General features: G+C 48.6%; 1 protein-coding gene across 1 annotated transcript in view; it reads left to right on the top strand.

Moving 5' to 3' along the window:
• Positions 1-25,464, top strand: part of RNF213 (ring finger protein 213) — a 2,876,335-nt gene that overhangs the window by 2,391,551 nt on the left and 459,320 nt on the right. The window contains exons 50-51 of the mRNA XM_086931045.1: positions 21,945-22,187; positions 22,371-22,452. Of these exons, the coding sequence (XP_086787171.1) occupies positions 21,945-22,187; positions 22,371-22,452 (325 nt within the window). The remainder of the gene's footprint in view (positions 1-21,944; positions 22,188-22,370; positions 22,453-25,464) is intronic.

The following is a 25,464-nucleotide window of genomic DNA, read 5'->3' as shown; positions in this document are numbered from 1 at the left end:
TATGTGACATCACGTATGCGGGCAACACCTGTGCAGAGCCGCGAGATATCGTCAACCCGGTGCGTAGGGATGCTGGGTGAAAAAGTTTCCGGATCTAGTCTCACGCCTGGGGATAATTCAGTTAAGGAATCTGCGGCTAGAATTGTCTCTACCACATACATTATTGCCAAATGTAAGTAACTCGTACATTAGCCACAGCATCCTGCAGGGAAAGGGGCCTAGCTACCTGCACAATCTATTGACCCCTTATATCCCTTCCCGGGCTTTGAGATCTTTGGGGACAGACCTGGTAAAATTACCAGTAATTAAAAGAGCAAAAATGGGGGGAAGATCTTTCAGACGGCCGGCCCCAAAAAATTGGAATGACCTCCCTCAGACACTTAGGTTTGAACCTTCGGACAGGACCTTTCGAAAAAAATTACAAAACTGGCTCTTTCATATATAGTTTCTCTGTGCTTTTAGGATTATCTTATGTTACCAAATCAAAATGGGAGACTAGCTGCAGCGCGAGGACATGCTAGTTAGTATAACCAGGCGCTTTAGAAACTTATTTATTATTATATTATTATTATTATACACCACACTCGCAAAACAGTTCTGCTGCTTAACGACTTGGGATTCACTGTAAACCTCACCAAGTCTCACCTCCAGCTGTCCAACACGCAAGTGTACCTAGGAGACACAATAGACACTTGCAAAGCTCTAGCATACCCCAATCTAGTCCGGATAATCAACATACAATATCTGACATCTCAATTCCAGCCAAGCACTCACTACCAGCTCGAGAGTTTGTGCAATTAATCAGCATGATGGCTTCTTACATTCTAATCGTTCCTTTCGCAAGACTTCAAATGCTTCCCCTACAGGAATTCTTAGCACGTCAGTGGAACCAGGCTCAAGGTCAGTTAACAGATCTAGTGTTGGTTGACGGCCACACCCCTCTCTCTGCAGTGGTGGAATACACAAAACCTTTCCAAAGGGCGACCATTTGTCGACCGGGTTCCACAGATAGTGCTAACAGCAGACGCATCGCTCACTGGTTGGGGAGCTCATCTCCAAGAGCATACCATTCAGGGCATTTGGACCCTACAACAAAAACAACTCCACATAAACCATCTGGAGCTACTTGCAATTTTCTAGCATTGAAAGCTTTTCAATTGCATCTAGTAGGCAAAGCAGTACTGGTTTGTAGGGACAATATGACAGCAATGTACCACATGCAAAAACACGGGGGGACGCACACTCTACAGCTTTCACAACTAGCTCAAAGCATATGGAGATGGGCCATACCTCAAAACGTATATCTCCTTCCAAACAGCTCCCAGGAGTAAACAACCAGATTACAGATCTGCTCATTCGTCACGACAACAGATCCAGGAATGGGAACTACATCCTCAAGTTCTCCTCCCATTTGTCCAAATGTGGGGCTACCAAGAAATTGATCTCTTCGCCACACACCGCAACGCATAATGCCCAAGCTGCATGTCCAGCTATTCTCGCCCATTTTCCAAAGGCAATTCGCTTTGGATGAATTGGTCAGGGAAATCTTCTTTCGCCTTTTGCACTTCTCTCGCTAATTCCATTAGTGGTTCGGAAGCTCAAACAACGTTCCCTAACAATGATCCTATTTGCTACCACATGGGCTTGACAACCATGGTACATATCTCTGTTGGAACTATCAGTAATTTTTCACCAAAAACTACACCTTTCCCCCCAAGCTTCTCACTCAGATCTCTGGAGAGATAAGGCATCCAGACCCCAGTCGACTCAACTTTGCATTTTGGCACCTGCAGTCATAGAGTTTGGCTACCTTAATCTTCAGTCAAACTGCATGAACGTCCTTAAAGAGGCTAGGCGCCCTACCACAAGAGCATGCTATGCGGCAAAGGGTAAAATATTTGTAATTTACTGCACAATTTACTGTACAAACAACAAAATCAATCCACTGAATGCTTCCATCCAAAACATCATTTGCTACACGTGACACCTACAACGTTCTAACTTAGCATATACATCTATACACTTACACCTTGCTGCAATAGCTGCATACCTTCAAAACAGACAACACTTGACTTTGTTTCGAGTTCCTGGTATCAAAGCCTTCATGGAAGGACTCAAAAGAATCATTCCTCCTAGACTTCCACCGTCTCCAGTGTGGAATCTTAATATAGTCCTTACAAGACTCATGGGTCCACCCTTTGAGCCATTGCAGAAATGCGAAATACAATTTCTCACCTGGAAGGTTGCCTTCCTTATAGCCCTCACATCTCTTAGGAGAGTAGGTGAGCTCCAGGCGTTAACTACACAAGAACCATTTTTACAAATTCACCAAAATAAAGTGGTTCTTAAGACTAACCCCAAATTTTTACCTAAAGTCGTTTCTCCATTTCATCTAAACAAGTCTGTTTGGTTACCTGTGTTTTTCCCTCAACCAGATACAGTGGCAGAACATGCTCTTCACACATTAGATGTTAAAAGAGCCATATAATAGTACATTGAGAGAACAAAATCGTTTAGGAAAACCAAACACCTCTTTGTTGCCTTTTCCCCACCACTTAGAGGCAATCCCATATCAAAAGCAGGTATTGTATGGTGGATAGTTAAATGCATCCAAATATGCTACATTAAAGCTAGGCGCACATTAACAATTCCCCCTAAGGCGCACTCTATATGCAAACTAGGGGCTTCTATGGCATTCTTGGGGAACATACCCTTAGAGGACATCTGTAAGGCTGCAGCATGGTCTACACCTCACACATTGGGCCAGGCAGTTTTAAGAACACTTTTTCAAACCTCTGCAACAGATACAGGTTAGCCACCTCTAGGGAAATAACTGCGGTATGGTCTATGCTAAAGCATATGATCGACAGCTTATATGCCTCGAACGGAAAATTCTACTTACCCAGTATCTGTTCTTGGCATATAGAGTTGTAGAATCATATGCGCCCACCCGACTCCCCGGGTACCTATACCTGTTGCAGTGTTATCTTACTTATTTTTTTATTATTAAATCTTTATTTTCAGTTTTACACATACATGTCAATAAGCAATGCACACAGCGGTGCAATGATAAGGCGCCTTCGTACATAATTGTAACATAAGAAACGTTACATGGTAGAACCCATGGGAACAGTAAGCAATTGAATAGGTATGCAAGGCAAGTCATAGTGCCAACCATCCTACATGAACGTCTCCATAACCCTTTACAGTCCTGCCACCCCATCCCAGCCCAAGCTCCAAACCATGGCGACATACATGCATAGCACAGAAGAAAAATCATGTCTAATAAATATAATTTGTTACAACTCCCCTAGCCAACCCCTTTGGGACCAATGCCGTTTGCAACCCGTGTGTCAGCTTTGCTGCGTTTTTTGTTAATGTATGCTCTATATGGGCCGCAAATGTCTACAGGGCGTGAGGAACTGGCCATGAGGGTTGCATATTCCTCGCAGTTCACATTACAGAATGCCAAACTGGAAAGCCATGCCTGTAAAGTGGGGCTTTTCTACTACCCCGTAGCTAGTCCACCTCCCGCTTGACCAGCAGAAATGCCAGCGCTGCGAACCTTCTGACCTTTTTGGGCAAGTTAACCATATAGCCCAACAGCGCAACTTCCGGAGTAGATACCAGTGCCATAGAAAGCATGTCTCCCAGTGTAGCGTGTATCTGTACACAATAGTGCTGCAACTTTGGGCATTCCCAGGAGAGATGAGCAAAGCCTGCGTGTGGAACAGAGCATTTCTGGAAATGGTGAGGCCTAGAGGGGTCTATCTTGTAGGACCAAGCCGTGGTGTGATACATCCTGCGGAGAAATTTAAAATGTAGCAGCTTATGCCAACTATTCAGGGACACCTCCCTGGTAACCCTGCAAAATTGCTCCCATTCGTCACCAGCAATAGGACGGCCCAAATCCTGCTACCATGCCATACGAATCTTAACGTCAGAGAAGGGGTTATCCATAATATACTGTTTATACAGTTTGGAAACCAAATGTGGACCAGTTGGACTTTTGATTAGTAATGACAATAGAGTGACCGGTTCAGGAGCAACCGGAAACGTGGGGAAGGTAGCCCGCAACATGGAAAGCATACGTCGCATCACAAAGATATCCATAAAGGAGCAATTTTGGAACCGCGCCTCCTCAGATACCGAGAAAACATGGTTGTCGGGAAAAAGATCCCCAATCGTATGAATTTGGAATTCGACCAGTGTGCGTTGCACTAACACTTCACCAGTAATGGGGAGCAATGGGTGATTTGGGAGTGGCAATGCCGGAGAATATATTAGGTCCAGCCCCAATAGCCTACGTAGCTTAACCCATGCCCAGCTGGTGGTGGATACTGTCTGAATATTCCGCGGGTCTCTCAGGATCCCTTTAGATAACACTGTGGACAATTTCTGAGGCAGTACCAGATCCGCCTCTGGCTTCAAATAAGGGATTCGGGCGTCTGGGTGGTACCAAGCATAGGAATAACAACACTGTGCAGTCAAATAGTATAGATACATATCCGGGACTCTAAATCCGCCAGCTCACACGCCAGTGTCAGTCTGCCCGCTCACCGTGGTCTCTTGTCACCCCATACCAAACTCAAAAGAAATTGGCGCAGCTGTGAAAACAATGACTGGGTAATGTTGTTAAAAAGATATCAAAATCTTGGGAGGACTACCATTTTGACAATTGCCACACTACCCGCCATTGTCAAAGGCAGACGTAACCACCTCTCCACCTGTAATTCCTATGAGCTGATCGCACGGCCATAGTTTAATCTAATGATGGTAGCTGCATCTAAATGAATATTAACCCCGAGATATTTAACCGCGTCATGGCACCATTCCAGTGGAAATTCCCAGTCCCATGCAGTCGTACTATTTGTTAACGCAAAAATCACCGACTTGTGCCAGTTTATACTAAGACCGGAGAACCTGCTAAAACAAATAATTTCCCTAATAAGGGGTTCGAGGTTGAGGTGGGGCTGTCGAACATATAAGACAGTATCATCGGCATATAGTGACATGAAAAGAGGGCCAGTGCGAAACTGGAAGCCACGGTGCAAATGTTTCTCTTGAAAATGCCGCACCAAGGGGTCCATCGCTAAAATGAAAAGCAATGGGGACAAGGGACAGCCCTGCCGAGTGTCGCAAGACTGGCAAAAAGGAGGGGTGATTGTGCCATTCAGGTGCAGTCTAGTGGTGAGTTCCGTGTATAGCAGAGCAGTGGTGGAGACGAAGCCCTCAGGCATTCCCATATGACGCATCACCGAAAGAAAAAAGGGCCACTCAAGTGAGTCAAACGCCTTCTCTGCATCAAGGAGCACTGCAGCGGCTGGTGTATTGGGGTCTATCCTTTGTAGTACTGTAAACAAAGTACGCAAATTAAGGGAAGTGGACCTGTGGGGGACGAAGCCAGACTGTGCCTGCGAAATAATATAATCCATCAATAAAGACAGCCGGATAGCTATTACTTTAACTAATATTTTATAATCAAGATTCAACCGGGACAATGGCCGGTAGGAGCCACAGAGTGAAGTGTCCTTGTCGGTCTTGGGGAGAAGGATAATGACAGCCTCCCTGAAGGTTGGAGGAAGGATACCGACTTCGAGCGCCTCTGCATACACCTCTATCAACCTCGGAGCCAATATATCTTTATATGCTTTGTAAAAATCTGCGTAGAACCCGTCAAGGCCTGGCGCTGAGGAACCTCTAAGTGCATCATTCGCCTCCACCATACTGTACTGGGATATGGGAATGGCCAGGAAGTCCTGCAGTGTTATCTTACTTAGATACGTTATACATGGCCATCTCCATCATCACCATTTACAGCAAAACCATCTGAAGATGGAGTCGATGCCCATGCGCACTATCACCGAAAGGAGGAGTCACCCACCTTGTGACTGTAAAGACTTCTTCAAAGAAAAACAAAGTGCAAACATCCGGACCCAACTCTAGATGGCGATCTATGCTAAAGCATATGATTCTACAGGTCTATATGCCAAGAACAGATGGATACTGGTAAGAAGCATTTTTCTTAGTTATATTTACTTTCTAGAAGCAAACAAGCCTGGCGCACGGGTAAGTGTAAATGGAACTTTTCAAGGCAGATTGAGGAATAAAAGCAAGCTGAATAAAAATGACTTTGTTACAGGTTTGTAAATACTAGGAGTACAGTCGAAATTACTGTTCGATTTTTTGATTACTTTACAGATTATTTTATGGATTACTTTTTCGACCCAATGTGATATGCCTAGATATCCCACTGGGACATTTCCTACAGAAAAGGTAAGTAAAGCAGTTTTTAGATATTAGCAGTTTTTCAAGTGCTCATACAAAACTAACTACACCAAACAATTTTCACAAGAAAGCAGTCAGTGCAGTCCTATGGGAAGAAATGTGGTTATCTCTTTACAGGTTAGTACTTGGTTGTGGGAGTTGGTATTCTGGGGTTAGAATCAGGGTTCCCCCAGGGTCAAGGATGCACTCTCAAAGCACCCTCAGCGGCACTAGGGCAGCCGGGTGCAGAGTGCTGAGGCCCTATGTTATCCAATAGGGGATAGGGAGCTTCTGGTTGGTGGCTGCTCATGAGCAGGCCACAAGGTGGAGGGAGCAAAGCTCCTGGTGTTAGGATCAGGGCAAAGAAGAATCCGAGTTAACACCTAAAGTACACCCGCAGCAGCGCTTGGGCAGCAGGTTGCAGGGTGCTGTTTTGGCTTTGAGTGATATTCTGGAGGTGACCACTGGTTGGAGAGGTAAGTTGGGATGCCTGGGGATGCTGGGACACTGTCGATTATGTCACCCAAGGCCGTGAGACGTCGGCTGCAGGGGTGTTTTAAGGCGTTGACTTTCTTACCAGATCCAGACGCGGTTGTGTGGATCCTCTAGAAAGAGACTGCAGGCATTATTTAGAGTGTCGAGGCAGGTCACAGATCACCAGATGTCAGGTCAGGATCCCAGGGAGACCTCCTCGTGGTGTAGGGGCACTCAATCTCGGCCCGTGGGCGTCTGGTGCAGAGTGGTGGTGACTCAAGGATTTGGCCAGAGTCTGTGGGTGAGCAAATCAGGTTCTCAGGGGAGACAAAGTCTTGGGTTTGGAAGGCAGGGCAGGTCCTTCGGGTTCTTGAGGCTTCTGGCTGCAGGACATACCAGGATTTCGCTAGAGCAGGTTTGAGGTACGGACAGGCCTGTAGGGCTGCGGCCAAGTCAGTGGGCGTCCTCCGCTTCTTAGTTTCAGCATGACTTCTTCGGTCCTTCTTCTTTTCTTCTTCTTGTCAGTTCTTGTCTGAGGAGGCAAAGTTCAGGGTTGCCCCTAAATACTAGATTTAGGGGTGTTACAGTAAGGTAAAGGTTGGGACCAATAGGTCCCTTCTTGGGGGTGGGTACACCCCCTACGATGCCACCCTTCAGTGGGAGGGGGGCATATGCCTCTCTGGTTGGCTTGGGCCTCCCATCTTGAAGATGGAGGGGACCGAGAGTTGTGCTTCACCTCGCCCCCCACACCTGAGGGTGGGGATAGCAAACGTGGGTACACTTCCCTTCCTCACTTTATTTTCTCACCAATTCTACCACCCAAAGTGGAGGTCAGAACCGGTGGGGGCCAGTTGCTGGAGGTGGCCAATGGCTGGGGTAGCTCACGAAGGCGGCAAGCCTTTAAAGTTTCCCCTTCATGGTGCCTGCCCATCCTGGGGAGGAGCCTTGACATCTCGTCCCAGGATGTGCATTGTTCCAGACCCCAGAGAGCATCAGGCTCTCGACCCAGGGATCCAGAAACATGTCTGGTACTGGCAGCTGGCGAGCAGCCACTCAGCCAGGACATTAGAGTTCGGTCGTTTTCAGGGAGCATCTCTAAGATGCCCTCAGATTGCATTTTTCAATAAAGTCCACACTGGCATCAGTGTGGGTTTAATGTACTGAGACGTTTACAAAACTTCTCAGTTTTCTGTTGAGCCATTATGGTGCTGTGGAGTTTGTAATGACAGACACCCTGCACCACATACTCTTAATGGCATTACTGCACTTTTCAATGTCTAAGAATTGGTTTAGACACTGTACGGGTACAGGGCTCATGCACCTGTAACCCCACCACTGGTATAGTGCACCCAACTAGAGGGGTGACTGACCTCTACCAGGGCAGTGGGTGGTAGGCATGGCACACCGGGATGTGTGCCATGTCGACTCTTCACTTTGTTCTGCACCAAAACACGCAGCCTGCAATGGCAGTGTGTGAAAAGGTACAGGACCTCTGAGGGTGGCACAATAAGTGCTGCAGCCCTTGGAGGCCTTTCTTGGCCACAGTGCCCTTGGTACGTATGGTACCACTTACAAGGGACTGACATGTGGCCAAAGAGTGCCAAATAGGTTTGGTTTCAATGCAGTTCAGGGAAAGAACATAGGCCCTGGGTACCTGGTTGGCAGGCACCCAGGGCACACTCAAAGTACATCAACAGTTTGCCAAAAAGTGGGGGCAACCATGCATGCAAAAAGAGAGCACTTTCTTACGGGACTTGGCACCTCTCTAACTCAAAAAAGATAGCACCCATGCATCAAAATGTAACTTGCACTCTTCCAAGGTCACTGGCAAAGGAGTGCATCTACACACACCCTGAGTTCCCTGGCCTTTAGTCAACACCACAGTATATTTAAGCCTTCATTGTGACCTTGCTGGCAACTTCCAGTGTATGCTGGTTTCCATGGACGTGCCTTCAGGTTCCACGAAACCACAGGGGGCTCCAGTCCGCTTACCGACAGCTGGTCCCTCCATGGCACCATTTGTCCCCTTTGTACCTGTTACTAGGCTCTTAACTACTGTGGCACACGGTAGAAGGAGATAGCATGCCAAGGTCAGGAGAGGTATCAAGACCACTGGCATCCCCCAATTCCTCTGGCCAGGTCTGGACAAACTCACACTGTGCTGTGAGAGGGTCTTCAGACCCCTCCCAGTCCTCCCCTTCCGCCGAAGGCTGATGAACAGGCCAAAAATAAAGAGACTGCACATAGGGTTAGAAAGGCCCCATCGGAATCGGCGTTGAGCGACGCTGCGTCTACATCAGGGCTGAAACCGGGGACGATGTCGTCCGGTGCAAGTCGGAGGTGCTGCCGGTGGGGTTGACTTCGGTGGAGGTGTCGGGAGGTCAACCAGAATCCAGGCCTGGATCCTTGGGGGCCCTGCAACGTCGGGTCCGGAGCCGCCAACAATTCAGAGCGAGGGCCCATCAGTCGGGCCCGCGGGTTCCGAAGGCGCGCCGGCTAGCCCGACGGCACAAAGAGACGGGTCATGCCTGACAAAAAATTCCTGCAGCTGGGCCGGTCGTCAGCCCTTCCCTGGCCGACGACCCTGGAAGGACGGGTAGGCCGACGGCAAATGCGTAGGCTCCACTAGAGCCGTGAGGGTGCCACCACCCGCACCCTCAGCCGCGACGGGCAAGGGGAAGTCGGAAAGTGATGGCGCTTCTTCGACTTCTTGTGATGCATCGCCTTACCTAACCCCGAGTACAAAAACTTTGATCCCGACGAATGATGGTGTTGGCTCCGCGAACGGTCCCTTGACCTCCCATGGGACCGGGACCTTGAATGGCGTGGAGCCGACTGCCGTACTTTAAGCTACTTTTGGAACCGCTCCTGCGAAGTCTTTGGCGTCATGGCCCGGCAGTTGCTGCACAACTGATGGTCATGCCCCAGGCAGTAGAGACACACGCGGTGTGGGTCCATCACTGACATTATACAATGACAGTCCCCGCAGGACTTGAAACCGGGCATCCCTACGGCACCAGGAGTCGATCAGCTCGAAAAAGAGAAAAAAAGGCTCAGTCAAAAAGTAACTGGGGGTACGGCTCTCTCCGGTTCTGCGCTTGCTGGCGCGGAAAAAAAAGAACTAACGTCAGCGCGTGAGGGTGGCGTCTAAGTAGCTGCCCAACGTCAATTCGGCAACCATGACGTCAATGACGGACGCGGAGCCGCATAACGCCACCTTCTGACGTGCAGGAGTACTGCTGACGGAAACTTCCCCCATCCAGTCTGACGCCTGGGGGTAATTCTAAGGTAAGGAATCTATCACTTACAGATATATCGTTATCGAAGGTAAGTAACTTGTTCGATAGGTGTGTGCCTTGCTCACTCCCTCATTATTCTACATGATGCCTTATACATTGATTTACAAAACTCTAGTGGGCTTGCTATCTCTCCTTGGAAAAAGCTGGACTTGACCCATACACCACCAACAGAAGAAAGTGCCTAATTTTCAGTGCTGGCTTGAGTGGGAGCTAAAGAAATGTAGTTACATTTGCCCGCAATTGAGATTGAAACTAATGTTTTTACCAGAATTCTACAGCCTAGTCCAGCCGTATCTGAGCCCTTTCAGCCATTAAATGATACCCTCACAGATACTCTGTTGACTGCATGGTCGAAACCATGTTTTTGCTGTCTGCTAGCCAGCAGGTGGCCAGGCGATATAGGCAGGTGCCCCAGAACTTTTCACCTATTACCCTACTCCTGAGCATCTCGTTGAATGGCCTCGCCCAGTATGGTGAATTCTAATTCATCACCATCTCGTCCCACTGATAGAGAATCCAAGTGAAATGATGTCTTTAGCAAATGTTTTTTTCCTTCTGACAGCCTGGTACTGGGATCCATAAATGCTGTGTGTCGGTTGGGTTCTTATTTGGGGCATGGGCAGAAAGATCTTGCCGGGGACCTTGGAGGGCCTTAGGGCTTCTTTGGCTCTGATGATCCATGATAGGCTGAATGATGTGGCATTTCTGCCTGCATCCCACCTAGTGCCAGCGCTTTAGGCTGTGTAAGAGAAAACAGATGCACTGCCTTTCTAGAGTGGGAAAGGCACCAGTGGGCTGCCACAATCTATGTGTCAACTTACCTTAAGGCAGCCAGCTTACCAGTATAGTCTCCTCCGCCATTACTCTACTCCATGAGGGAATCATTGGAGACGTTGTCCTCTCCTCGATAGTCTCGCAGTTCCCCTTCCCCGAGTCCTCAGGTGAGGATCTCTTGGATAGCATTAGCATAGCATTTCCAATTGAAGATGGTCAGCCAATCATTTAGGTCTGTGGGAACTTCTCATAGCAACATAGTGGGCCAAATTTCTTTGAGGTAATTTCCTGGTTTTGGTTGATAAAAGGAAGGAGATATGTCCACTCCTCTGTCGCAATGCTACTAGGTTTCCTGTGGACATGTGCCAGTGCTCCAATCCATCTCTCAGATTCATCTGAGATTGACTGTTGATTTTACTTCCTTTTGTTCCATCCAGCCACGCTGGACCTCCTGTGTTCACCTTTGGGGTTGTTCTGGATACCTTCAGCCGTCTGACCTCCTGCTTCTTTGATCCCTCGTCCGTTGTCCAGCCTCTGGACCTCAAAGCCACCTTGAACGTTTTTTACCCTTGGGCCTTTTTCTCCATCTCAGGGCCTTTTCCAGAAGGCACTTTCTGCTTGGACACTACATGGTGCCGGCAGTAACATTGTTACTGAAGGGGGTTGCCCATATCTCTGGCAGACGAGAACCTTGAAGACCTGGGTTTCTGGTCCAAGGAGACAGCCAATGACTCTTCACTAGGTGTCCGCTTCATGACAGAGGCAGGCAACTAGGTCATTTGTGCAAGCTTAGATACCATGGACTGTATTGGCAGGGTGGTCGGTGTGAGAAATTGGCCTGGCATATGATGCCCACTATTCTAGTGGGCACCTTGCACCAGTCGAACGACCCTTATTGATGGTAGGTTTAAAGTCAACCTTTATAGAAAACTATCTTAGTGGTAGCTGTGGAGAGCAACCTTCAGGCTAAGACTTAGAGGCGAGTTAAGCAAGTTGTTTTACCAAATATAATCTCTTGAATGATCAAATGAAAGCACACTACACGAGGTATATGTCAAATATATATGTATTTAATCTAAACACAACCCCTCTGGACTCTTTATGAGGTCAGAGGTAAAAGTACAATACAAGGAACTTAATTAGCATACGATAAGTAGCACAGTATACGTTATGCTCTAGGGGCCTCACAAACCATATACTAAAAAAGTGGTATAAGAACCACATGAGGGTTAGAAAGCAGGCCTAGGGCCTGTAGAACTGCTGGGGCTACCAGGAACCACCCAAGGTAGGGACGCAGGAGGCCCACGGGGGACGCGTGCAGTGTCCAAACACAGCTGTGGATCACCATTGACTTTCTATGGAGAAAAGTTAAAATTTTAAAGATTAAGGGCATTTAGAGGTGAACTACGATGGAACCCTTTTAGACTAGGACACTAAGAGAGTCAAGACACACGGGAGCACCGGAGTACTCGTGTTACCTCACCCAGGGAAGCTGGGTGCATAGGTGTCTTTTGGTGTCAGGTTTTGTCGTTCTTTCCAATGGAGAGCTGCGAAGAAATGCTGCAGGCGATTAGAGGAAAAGTGTCCGGGTGGATCCAAGGGTGGATCGGAGATATGAAGAACCTGAAAGCAGAGGGGATAGAGTCTGGGTCACTAGCCAGTGACCAGAATGGCGATAGGAAGATGCCAACCAATGTCGGGTGTTTTCAGGTGAAAGAGGTGAAGCTTCTCTTTTCAGCCACGAGGACCAGGAGGCGTCGACAATGACCAGAAGCTGGATCCGAGCTGTCCCACGAAGGATGTCGAGTGCTACAGCATCAGAATCCGGATTGGACCCAACAAGCCTTGGCAACACAACCCACGCAAGATGACAAGATCGGCTTTGGTTCAGACCAGCAAGGTCTGCGGGACTCTTCCTATGGAGGGGAGTCAGAGCACGTCAGGAGCAACCAGGAAAGCTCAATAATCAAAGGATTGGCTTTCAAGGGGGCTCACTAGCCAATAGACTAGGAACTGCGAAGGAGCCTAGAGCTGCGGTGAAGAGAGGGGACTCACGGGTCACTCGTGGATTGCTGGCCTCTATATTTCGGTGCAAAAGGTGCTTGGGGCAGGGGCTTCAAATACCCCAATGCAGAACTTCGGGATACCTCAGGAAGTAGGTGCAGTTGCTAAAATGCAGGATGTCCAGGAGTTCTGGTCCCACTTCTCTCGGGTCAGCTACGGGTCTCAGCTTTGCTGGGCTCACGGGTCAGCTTCAGAGATGTCTGGAAGTCCGTGTCCTGTGTCGCAGATTCTTCAAGATCCGGCAGGAGCCTTGAAAATGCAGAACGGCAAAGATGCTTTTGGTGCCTATTGGAACAGGGTGGTCACTCTTTGACCACAAGGGAGATTTCTTCCGTCTTCCAGTCAATATGGAATGTCGAAGGTCCAAGATATGTTGCAGAGTTTCGTCCAGGGTAGATCCTAGGGACTGGGTTCCTATTCTTATAGTAAGTTTAGGGGTTGGACTAACTCTAGGGTCCCACCTATGGGTTACACCCCTTCCCCTTTGTCCAGTTTCGTGCCAGAGCTGTGGCTGAGTGCCCCAGCAACTGGTTTGAACTGGGAAATGCATGGAACACCTTATGTGCCCCAGGCAGTGTCTGAAAAGCATTCACTGAATGCAACCCACCCTGACCCAATACTCTAAAGCCTCTCTGGGGAGGTGCCAGCATCCCCTGGACAGGATGCTTGTTTCCGGTCCAGGGAAGGCTTGGCAGTTCGGGCTGGACTGTTCCCATGAGGCACAGGGTCAGACTGATTTGCATATGGCCATGTCTGAACTGGGGTGGCAGAGTGGGCTAAAGAACGGTGATGGATTAAACCCAGATATGTTGACTGGGTTGGAGTGTTTGATTGGTTCACATGCTCCGTCCATCACCACCCCCTTTTGCACCGCTTTGTTCGCCATAAGTTGGCATGGTATGCTCAGACGTGAATCCCTTGCTCACTTTGCATACTGGATTCAAGCAAGCCTGGCTGAAGACGGCTGTAATGCCAGACACCGGTCCTAGGAAGCTTGTTTCCGGTCCAGGGAAGGCATGGCTTGGCAGTTCGGGCTGGACTGTTCCCATGAGGCACTGGGTCAGACTGATTTGCATATGGCCATGTCTGAACTGGGGTGGCAGAGTGGGCTAAAGAACAGTGATGGATTAAACCCAGATCTGTTGACTGGGTGAGTGTTTGATTGGCTCAGATGCTCCGTCCATCACCACCCCTTTTTGTACCGATCTATCATGGGGAGGAAGGTGGGAGTTCTCACTGATATCATTGCCATGTGGTACTGCAACAGGCAAGGTGGTGCCAAGATGCTGTGCATATCTGGAGGAGGCAGTAGCAACAGAACTTCTGGTTGGCCCCCTCCCATTGGCAAATCTTCCTAGTCGAAAACTCTACCTAAGCAAAAGGAGACAAAAACCCCTCCTAAAGCTAAGGAAGACAGGCCAAAACACCACTCTGAACTGAAGTCCTCGAAGCCGAAAAAAAGACAACGGATCCAAAGAACTTTTTCATCCAGATTCACCGGATCCTAAGCAAAAAACACTCCATATTGACCCCATTACTGGCCAAGTCACCTCCATACCACCTAAGATTAGAAAGTTGGATACCTCAGAAACACCCTAGATACCCTCCAAGAAGAAAGACTCATGAACCTCACCTATGAGGCCTTTTGCTCCACCTCCACCTCCACAACCCTCAAACACCATACCCTCGCCAGCACATTCTCCAGGGCCTCCTCTTTCACCTGCACCACAAGAGGATGATGAGGAACGTAATGCATTTGTTTCCTCCAATCAGGTATCGGGTGGTGTCCTGGAATATAGATCTGGTTTTGACCAGGTTAATGCACAAACCTTTTATTCCATGACCTCTAGTGATTTGAATCATGTAGTATCTTCCATTTGGACAAAGTGGCACTGAAGAGTCATACGACTTGCATTCTTTAGTCTTTACTAGGTTTTACTTTAGCAAGATTTGTATTAATATGTTTTGCTCGCCTTCTCATCTAAGGAATCACAGTTCTACTGCGATTGAATCAAGGATTTATATGCTACAGACTAACATTGTGTTACCTTTGGTGACAGTACTGACCAAACTGACTCAGTGTAAGATTTAAAATCCAGATTTGTTCTCTGTACTTTCACACCCCCATAAGTGTTTGATTGGTTGAGGTAATTCTTCCTCTACCTCCCTCCTGGTCATCTCTTCATCACTGGCAGTGCCATTTATACAGGCAGAGCAGCATGCGAATTGTCAGATGGATAAAATGTGATCCATTCCATTTTTATCAGCTCACTCCTTCGCAGACAAGAGGACATGGCAATATCTATGCATGTATTGCACAGGCTGCATACTGCTTTGAAGAACAGCTCTGAGATGCATTTCATCTTCTTGCCACTATGTGCCCTGCTTTCCGTTATTTGGTAATAGGAGCAAGTCCTGAACTACAGGTAACGAAGGCTCAATAATGGAAGTAGCCCCATAGAATAATTCACTAGAGAGGGGATTATTGCATCTGAAAGAGACACGATCAGTGATAGATTCCTTACCTTAGAATATCCCCAGGCGTCAGACTGGATCCGGAAATTTTTGCGTAGCAGTACCCTTGCGCGTCGGTAGGCGTCGTCTGCGGCTCTGCGTCCGTCGTGGGCGCCGTGATTACGTTGTCAGAGTACTTAGACCCCGCCTCCGCGTGCTGACGTCAGTTCTTCTTTTTTCCGCGCCAGCTAGCGCAGATCTGGAAAAAGTTGTACCCAAGTCACTTTTTGACTAACCTTTTGAGATCCTTTTTAAGTAATTTTTCGGAGTCTATCGACTCCTACGGTGCCGTTAGGGATGCCCGGGTTCAAGCCCTGCGCCGACTGATGTCTGTTACCGACCCCCATCGCCGGTGCCTGCACTGTTTGGGCCTGAACCACGCCGACAAGTCCTGCTCCGACTGCCGGGCCCTGACGTCTAAGGCTAGACGGGAGCGGTCCCGTAAGCGACTTGAGCTTTGGCAGTCTGCCCCGCACCGCTCGAGGTCCCGGTCCGAAAGGAGGTCGAGGTACCAGTCGCGGGGCCGGAGCCCCCACAGTTCCGGGAGTCGTCATCGGTCTCCGGGCTCAAAGTCCTCAGGTAAGAAGTCGAAGAGGCACCATCGCTCTTCTGACTCCCCCCGACGCTCACGGACGCGGCCGGGGGTTCGGGCGACACCGCCCACGCGGCTCCGCAGGTGTTGCGACCTGCCCCACACCCGCCGGTCCCTAGGCAGGACGCGACGCCGGGGGAGATTGCTGACTTCCTCATGGCCATGAGGTCGCTCGCTCCTCCGTCGGGTTCCGCGGGGCCTTCGGGCCAAGCGGTGCAGACTGGGTCCCCACGCGGGCCGGGTGCTTCGGCACCGGCGCCGTCCGGGGCTTCGGCCTCGTCGGCGACTTCAGTCCCGACGCCTCAGGGCCCCACTGGGTCCGGTTCCCGATCCAGGTCGCCGGTCGACTTAACGACCTCGCCGACCCCTCGGGTGTCACCCCCGGCGCCGTCCCTGGACGATGTCGTCCCTGGTCCTGTCTTCGTTTTGGGTCCGGCGCCGGTCGGTGCGGCTCTCGACGCCGCTGGGAGATTTTTATTTCAATGACCCGGCCCCATCTTTTGAGCCGAGTACCAGGCTGTGGGTGATGAGGAGGATTGGGAGGGGTCTGAGGACCCTCTGGCACAGGAGTGTCAGTCTTCTGTGGACTGGACAGGAGAGCTTGCTTTCGGTCTACCCATCCTATCCCTGAGAGCCTGGTTATCCAGGCCTCCAATGCCCAGACCGCATTCCCGTCGGCTCTCCCCGACCAGGAATCTAAGAGGTGCGAGAATTACGGGAAGAAGATATTCTCCTCCCTAAGTTTGGGATTGCGGTCCGTTAATACCGCATGCCTCTTGGGCCGTTACACCCACTCTCTGTGGGACACGGTCGCGGACGTGCTGCCACACTGCCCGTTGGAGGTACAGGCTAGACTTGGCCAAGCCCTGGTGGAGGGCCGGGATGCAGCACGGTATTCCATCCGGTGAGGGCTGGACACTACCGACTCTCTGGGCAGAGCGATATCAACGACGGTGGCGATTCGTCGTCACCCCTGGTTGAGGTCCGCCAATTTCTCGGCCGATGTCCAAAACACACTTATGAACATGCCGTTTGATGGCCGTCGCCTCTTTGGTGACAAGGCAGACCATGGGCTTGAGCGCTTTAAGGACTCCAGGGCTACGGCCAAGTCCTTGGGCCTCTCTGCCCGCGCCAGCAGATGGGTGCCTTTCGCTCCTTTCGTGGCCAAGGAAGGGGCGCCCCCACACGTGCCACCAGCCACGCACCGCAGTCTAATATCCAACGCGGTGGCGGACCTGTAAACCGCTGTGGCGGTGATCGAGGTCCACGGCGAGGCCAGTCCACACCTACCCCTGCAGCATCCACCTCGAAACCTTCCTAGTCCGTGCTTTCAGGCCCATGTGACGCAGGTGGGGGGCAGGGTTCGCCATCACCTCCACCACTGGTGCACTGTCACATCGGACAGGTGGGTGCTGCAAATCGTCCGAAGGGGCTACTCCCTCCTCTTCGAGACGTCCCCTCCAGCCATGCCACCGCAGTGCCACCGCGTGTCGTGGGATCACTTGACACTTCTGCGGGAGGAAGTTACGGCCCTCTTGGCCAAGGGGGCCATCAAGCGTGTTCCTGGGCCAGAAGTAGGGTGTGGTTGTTAATCCCACTACTTTCTGGTACCCAAGAAGGGCAAAGGGGGCCTGCGCCCTATCTTGGACCTACGGAACGTCAACGGCTTCATCCGGAAGGAGAAGTTCAAGATGCTGACGTTGGCTCAGCTCTTAGCTGCCCTAGTCCCTGGAGACTGGATGGTAGTGTTGGACTTGCAGGACGCTTATTTTCACATCCCCGTCCTGCCGACCCACTGGCGTTACCTGCGGTTCACGGTAGGCCACGAGCACTTTCAGTTTACCGTGCTCCCCTTCGGCCTTACCAGTGCCCCACGGGTGTTCACGAAAGTGATGGCGGTGGTCGCAGCTCATCTGCGCAGATTAGGGGTTTCAGTCTTCCCCCTACCTCGACGACTGGTTGTTGAAGGCGGGCTCGCCCCAGACAGTCATCAGCCACCTCCATACTACGGCCGACCTCTTGCACCTGCTGGGGTTCTCCGTCAATGTGCCGAAGTCACACCTGCGTCCCTCTCAGCAGCTCCTTTTCATCGGAGCGGTTCTCGACTCGGCGCAGTTTCGGGTTTACCCACCCGAGCAGCGGGTTCGAGATATACAGGCTCTAATTCCACTCTTTCAGCCTTTATCCCGGGTCTTGGTCAGGTTGACGCTGCGGCTTCTGTGGCTGATGTCCTCCTGCATCCTTCTGGTGCATTACGCCCGGTGGCGGATGCGGGCTCTGCAGTGGGACCTGAAGTTTCAGTGGGCCCAGCATCAGGGCAACCTGTCCGACCATGTCCTGAACTCAGAGGGCACTGCGAGGCAGCTGCAGTGGTGGCTCACGGACCGCGATTGGGACAGCGGCAGATCCCTCTCCCTTCCCCAACCGGAGCACGTGGTTGTGACGGACGCGTCCCTCCAGGGCTGGGGAGGCCACATGGGAGAGGCGGAGATCAGAGGACTCTGGTATCCGACGGAGACCCGGCTCCATATCAACCTTTTGGAGCTGCGGACGATTCGTCTAGCACTGAAGGCATTCCTCCCCTCTGTCTGGAGGAGTGTAGTGCAAGTGTTCACGGACAACACCACCGCCATGTGGTACTGCAACAAACAGGACGGGTGGGGTCGTGAACCCTCTGCCAGGAGTCTCTGCGCCTCTGGCAGTGGCTGGAACATCAGGGAGTCACCCTGGTGGTTCAACACCTGGCAGGTTCTCTGAACGCCAGGGCGGACGAACTCAGCCGCAGGTGCATGATGGATCACGAATGGCGTCTGAACTCTGACGTTGCGCAAGGTCTCTTTCTGCAGTGGGGAGAGCCTTGGTTAGATCTATTCGCCACCGAAGAGAACGCGCAATGTCATCAGTTCTGCACGTTGGAATTTCCAAGGCGGCACTCGCTCGGAGACGCTTTTCGTCGCAAGTGGAGTTGCAGCCTGTTGTGCGCCTTTCCGCCTATACCACTTCTGCCCAGAGTGCTGAAGAAGATCAAGCGCGACCGGGCACAGGTCATCCTTGTGGCTCCGGACTGGGCACGAAGGTACTGGTTTCCCGAGCTACTCAGTATGTCAGTCGATCCCCCGGTTCGTCTGCCTCTTCAGGATGACCTGTCGCAGCAGCAGGGGACGGTCCTACACCCGAACCTGTCCAGTCTCCACCTCCATGCTTGGAGATTGAGCGGCGACAGTTGAGGCCATTTGACTTGCCTCCTGAAGTCTGTATCATCATTCTGGCAGCCAGGCATCTCTCCACAAAGTCGTTATACCCCTTCAGGTGGAACAGATTGTGGCATGGTGCACAGCAAAGGCTGTGGATCCTCTCTCTGCCCCTCTTTCTGAGGTTCTTCTCTTCCTTCTTTCTCTTGCCCAACAGGGCTCTGCTCTGGGCACTATCAAGGCTACCTTTCTGCCCTTTCAGCCTTCCTACGGTTGCCTGATCAACCATCTTTGTTCAAGTCCCCTATTGTAAATCGATTTCTGAAGGGCATCACACACACGTTTCCACCTGTTCCCTTCGTGATGCCTCAGTGGGACTTGAACCTGTTTCTTACTTTTCTTATGTGCACTCCCTTTGAGCCACTTCACAACTGTCCTATCCACCTTCTTACCTTGAAGACTGCCTTCCTGGTTGCCATCACCTCTACCAGGAGAGTGAGTGAGCTTGGGTATCTATTCTAAGGTAAGGAATCTATCACTAACGTGTCTCTTTCAAATGCACAAGTTACTACGTAACGATATATCTGTAAGAGACATTAGTTAGTGATAGATTCTTACCGACCCACCCATTCTCCCCGTTCTGCGAACCGATATCTAGGGTTAAGGTCATCTCCTTCCAGGGCCCTAGTTTCATTGGCTCCAGTGTTGGTTTTTAGCATGGCTCTGCGTTTCTGGCGCGGAAAAGCTGTGTCTAAGAACTGACGTCAGCACGCGGAGGCGGCGTCTAAGTACTCCGACGACATCATCACGATGCCGATGACGGACCCGGAGCCGCAGACGACGCCTACCCATGCGCAAGGGTACTGCTACGCAAAAATTTCCGGATCCAGTCTGACGCTTGGGGATATTCTAAGGTAAAGAATCTATCACTAACTAATGTCTCTTACAGATATATCGTTACACAAGTAGTAACTTGTGCCACTGGAGCAGTGTCAATGTTTGTTTAGAAGATAGCACAGCAAAAAAACCAGATGCACTAAATGTGTTGCAATCTCAGAGTAAACCTTAATTTTTGATGTTTTAAAGTGAGTTAATATTGAATAAAAAAAATCGGATTTTTCACAAAAACAATTACTTCTCATCTGCATATAACTCTCAACCTAGTTGCTAGATAAATGCAAATTAGCAACTTAATATTTTATAAAGCAGAGTCAATATGGTTTGTAGCTTCTCCGCCATCAGTCAGATCATATGGAATCACCATTGATCCCACCCTCACATTTTCCCACATGTTAATAAGGTAACTAAAACTTCAGATTTGCATCTGCATAAGCAAAAGTAAATACTGCACATAATTGCTCTTTACTCTTTCACACCTAGCCCAATCAAAGATGTTTTCCACTCTGAATGCAAGGTGCATAAAGCAAGAATGTTTGACCAAATCACACTTATTTCCCTTCGCCTCTATTGGCTCCCACTAAAAGCCCTAATATAATTACAAATCTAAGTTAAGGCAATTCACAATAACAGCACACCTTACTTAGAAGAGCTGACTACCTTAGGTGGCTGAAGAGGTCTAAAAAGCAAGGACTTTTTATTCTTAGAAGATCCCAAATTTAAATTTTGAGTAGAATGGGATGTTATATTCTTTTACACTGCTGTGGTAGCATTTATGCTGTCTACACTTAAACCTTAGAGCAGTCACTTCTTTCCTTACTGTTAGAAACCACATTAAGCACACAATTTTCAAACAGTTCCTGACCCCAGGATAAACTTTCCAAATTGGTTCTCATATTGCAACAAACTCAGAAACTCTGATCCATATTTTTTTTCTCAGTCATTATGTTCTATCACCTATTGGCTTATCTTTGCAGCCTCTAGGATCACGATGTTGACTTTTATCTACTCTTTCCTTATCTAGATGTATAGCTTGATCATATTTATTGAATATTTGTTAAGCACACATATACCTCCCTTGGTCTTGATTGCATATTATAAGAATTCAATAAAAAAAGTTTCATATCAGTAGGATTAGTTTTGAAGTCCACCGCAAAAGGTTGAGTAACCATCATGGTGCCTAGATGTGGGGTATTGTTGGAGCTAAGACCAAACTATAGGTGTAAAACAATTGAAATATGCCATGATAATGGGTCACAATTTTAATTTCTAATACATGTAATTTTGAGTCCAAGCACTAGGCTGTATGTACAACACATGAAAGTGTGACTGATAACTAGGTGCAAACTTTGCTTGTGGTGGAAAACTAGCTTTTTATTCCTATCTCTTGAGTATACAACACAGTTGAATAACATGAGTGGGAAGTATGCCTGGGTTCTTAATTAGCCAATTTAAGCAGATCACATTCTACCAAATTATTATTTGTCCCTTATTGACATGGCTGCTAGTGGAAAATTTCTCTAAAAATTCTGATAAAATGGAATAGAAAGTTATATATTCCTTATTTCTTGGTGCACATAGACTAAGATTTCAGGAGGACTGCATTCCCGTTCCTGATCCCATGTCACTGGTTCCAACTCTCTCCTTTCCGAATGCTCACCTTGACCCTTGTTTAGATCCACTAGTTGGTAGATGAATTGTATTGTACATTTGTAGGTGCTGATTTGAAGTAATGGTATTGAAATTGCTGAATGTTTATAGCAAATTTCTGTGAGTTTGTTTCAAAATTAAATTAATTCCTGATCTTTAAATGCATTTATCTGCTTATGTAAACTCCATGCATCATTCATTCATTCTTTTGTCCTTCATTAGCAACTTGAAGCTGTGAACCAGCTTATCCAAAAGTCTGCAGTTTTTGAGTCCGGTTCACTGAAGCAATTTGCATTTTTGCTGGTGGCCAATAATCAACCAGCACTAAAAGTTTCTCCGAGTCACTCCAGCACCAAGAGCACTGTAATTGAAATGCTGGTTCACACCGCTGCTGTCTTGCTGAATGGACAAAATCGAATCCTGGAACCACTGAAGAACCTGGCATTTACTCCAGCCAACATGCAGGTAAAGAACAGGGTAAACCTAGTTTAGTTAATCAAATTCTCATCTGCATGTCATCCAGAAATTGTTTAAATATGTTCTATACCAATGTTTCTGAATATTGTATAATTTATATGTGATTCGAATTTTAGACCAAGTGCACCCAAAATACTGAATAAACCTTTTTGCTTTACATCATATTTTTAGAATTCATTTTTTCCCACAATGCCGGCAGACCTTCTCATTGATGCTAAGGACTGGACCAGTTTAGCCGGGCTTCGTTGGTACCGTAAGTATCACCTCTGGTAATGAAACTGGTTTAAGTATTTAGGATCAACAGGAAAAGATGGGGTAGAGGATGAACTGAGTGTACTGCTGATAGTTGGGTATGAGAACAATGACAATGTGTATGGATGTGCATGGACACAAGTGCAGAGCTTTTCCTGTTTGCCTTTAATGTAGTACTATCAATGAAACACAGGTGAGCGATGCATTGCTAGCACTTGGTTTAGGGCTTGTTTGTTCCCTTCCTTTGTGCAGTGAGGAGCCTATCCTCTCAGAATGAGTGCACGAAGCACAACCCCACCCTTTTCAAGCATTTTTTTGTTTTATTTGTTATTTTGGTGTCCCTACTCTTCAATCCTGTATATTGAATGTCAAGCCATTAGGCAGATCAAGAGCCGATGCCAATCATGTTAGAAACTTAGAGGCCTAAGTTTAGAATCTGAGTGGTTAGTTTCGTCCATACCATTCCCACTTAGCCATTCTCCATTCTGTCTTGTTTTATACGCTATGCAGAGAAGGGATACTTTCTCTTTGGAGAAATATGTCTAATTGTGTAGATTTAGATATCTGTTTGTGAGATTCCTCTTGGAATTCGATCTTTTTTTGGCACTTAATGAGATATTAATTTTTCAGCCTACATTCTTGTTGATTTCAAATTTGTGTGGTCTGACCCTTGCTCATTCATGCTTTAACTGTCATAAAAAATTGAACATGGGCCATGTTGGTTTTGACATAAATGGAATGTATGAAGATATTTGTCAGTAAAGAGAATAAAAGTGTTTTGTTCATAAGTTGTAAGTTAACATTTGAAGTTCTGTTTGATTTCACCAACAGTACCCTTCTGCTTTCATGTCTATTATCCTAAGGAAACTTGGCTTGGGGCTTTTTAGGAAAAGCTGTTTAACAATTCTGTTTTCTGATTTAGTTTTATTCCCTCTCTCTGGGAATTAAACAGAGTGCTCATTTGCTGTGAGTAATTCGTCATTGTGTAGCCCTGGTTCTACAGTACTGAGCATATCTAAGTTTGACTTGCCTGAATTATTCTTTCCAATAATGATGGAAATGCAAAGTATTTTAACATACAGTAAATAGACTTGATATGCTCATAGGCCATGCAACAGTGTTTATTTAGTAGCACGTCCACCTCATTTGAATCAGGCCACAATTCAGCCAGTGAGGTAAATTGGTGTTGAGCATGTGACTCCATCTAGAACGTTTAGTAGCTCAGAATTGTAATGCATGTAAAATTGTACTTGAGCCTTTAGGCATAATTCTGCTCTGATAGATTGCGATTTTGTTTTTCCACTCCTACTTTACATTACCAATCTCAGGTCCAGGCCAAACTTCATGTTTTACCATTTGGTGAGCAGGAGAAATAATCCGTTTGCATGACCTGCTCTGGCTGCTGCCAAAAAATATGAAAATGCTCCGCCTTTATCTGTTATGAAGCCTAAGTTGTGAGTGATTAAGGCAGGTGCCTGGTGTAGGAGAGTAGGGTCTGCAATCCTATGATCACCCCAGATTTTTGCTTTTTGCTTCACTGGTTTACGACTTCTCTGGCTGTGGGCCTGCTAATCAGACCCACAGCCTTGCTGTTCTCTCACTAAATTGACTCGTGTACCTTAGGTGCATTTACCAATTGGTACTGGGCCACCTTATCAGACCCTGTAACTCAGGGCATAGGTGTACCCAAGGCCTACCAGGGGCTGCAGCGTGTATTATGCCACCCCTGGCTGGCCATCTAAATCTGACACAACTGGCTGCACGACAGCTGGGGCAAGGTGGTGTAATCACCCCTTGCTGTAGATATAGTATACCTATATCTAACCCTAAAATGGACACATAGATTCTTATCAGTCACTGCTATGGCAGGCCTTGACAATCCTGAAGGCAGAGTGCTTGGAATCGTGTGAGAGGGTGCTCTGGCATGAGCTGAGCCCGTTTGCAGCTTGCTGCCAAGTCCTAATAGCTGTTCCATGATAACGCATACCATATACTCTTAAGTGCATTATAATCCTCGCGGTTATATGCCAACTCTGGTATCGCTTTATCAAAACATGTCGAGTAAGGTGTCATACGAATTGGAATACTAACCCCTCGCCAATTCTGGCGACGGGGTTAGCATTCCACCCTTCTAGAGGGACACGACATGTATGTAACTGTGAACCCCGGTTAAAGTTAACTCGAGCCTCAGCATCACAAAATGGATGCTGCCACCACAGACACAAGTCTGACCTCCTGCTGCTGGGAGTCCTTCCAGCGAGGGAGGCTTGGACAAAGGGTTTCCTGTCAGGGGTGGTGCTAGCACCATCCCAGACAGGGTTTTGTGTATCCTGGGTAGGTAGGGCTTTAGAGGAAGGTGACTGCAAGTGGCACCCCGGTGCTCACTATGCATCTGCCGGCTAGAACCAGTTCCAGGGGCACACCAGCCCCTGAGCTGGGGAAAGTCCGGCATGGGAGAGGGGTGTAACCACCCCCCTTCCTGGTCCCACCCATGGGCAGGACCTAGTCGCGTGCCAGCCCCTTTTCCTAGTATAAAGATAGGAGCGGGCCCCCTTCCAAATTAGATCATCTTTGAATCCTGAAACTACTTTCTACGAAAGGAACTCAAGACTTCTTCCTAAGATTTCTCCCTTGTGACTAAGGAGTAGTCACCCTGCACCCGCAGGCACCATCTAAGAACACTGCGGTTTGCTGCACGTCCTTCCTCAGGAATCCGACCGACCAGCACGACGAGACCCGGCTTCCCTGGCACCTCTGACCTCTACCCACATCGTCAGCTCAGCTGAGATCCGTAGGTGCGACGAGACCTCGATGGACCGGCCATCTTCAGAACTGCACGACGCTTATCCAGCACAACCGCCGAGGGATCCTCAAGTGGGTGCTTTGGGGTTCGAGAAGCCCTAACCATGAGCAGCTCCAGCACTGAAGTTCAGTCCCCCAGCATCCTCCAGATCTGCGTGGGGCCCTTCTGCTCCTTGCTGCTCACCGCGTTGTCCGGCTACTTGCCTGCTGG

The sequence above is a fragment of the Lissotriton vulgaris genome, chromosome 7, assembly GCF_964263255.1.
Source record: "Lissotriton vulgaris chromosome 7, aLisVul1.2, whole genome shotgun sequence".
In the NCBI taxonomy this organism is placed as follows: Eukaryota; Metazoa; Chordata; class Amphibia; order Caudata; family Salamandridae; genus Lissotriton; species Lissotriton vulgaris.
This window is presented reverse-complemented; position numbering and strand designations above follow the sequence as displayed.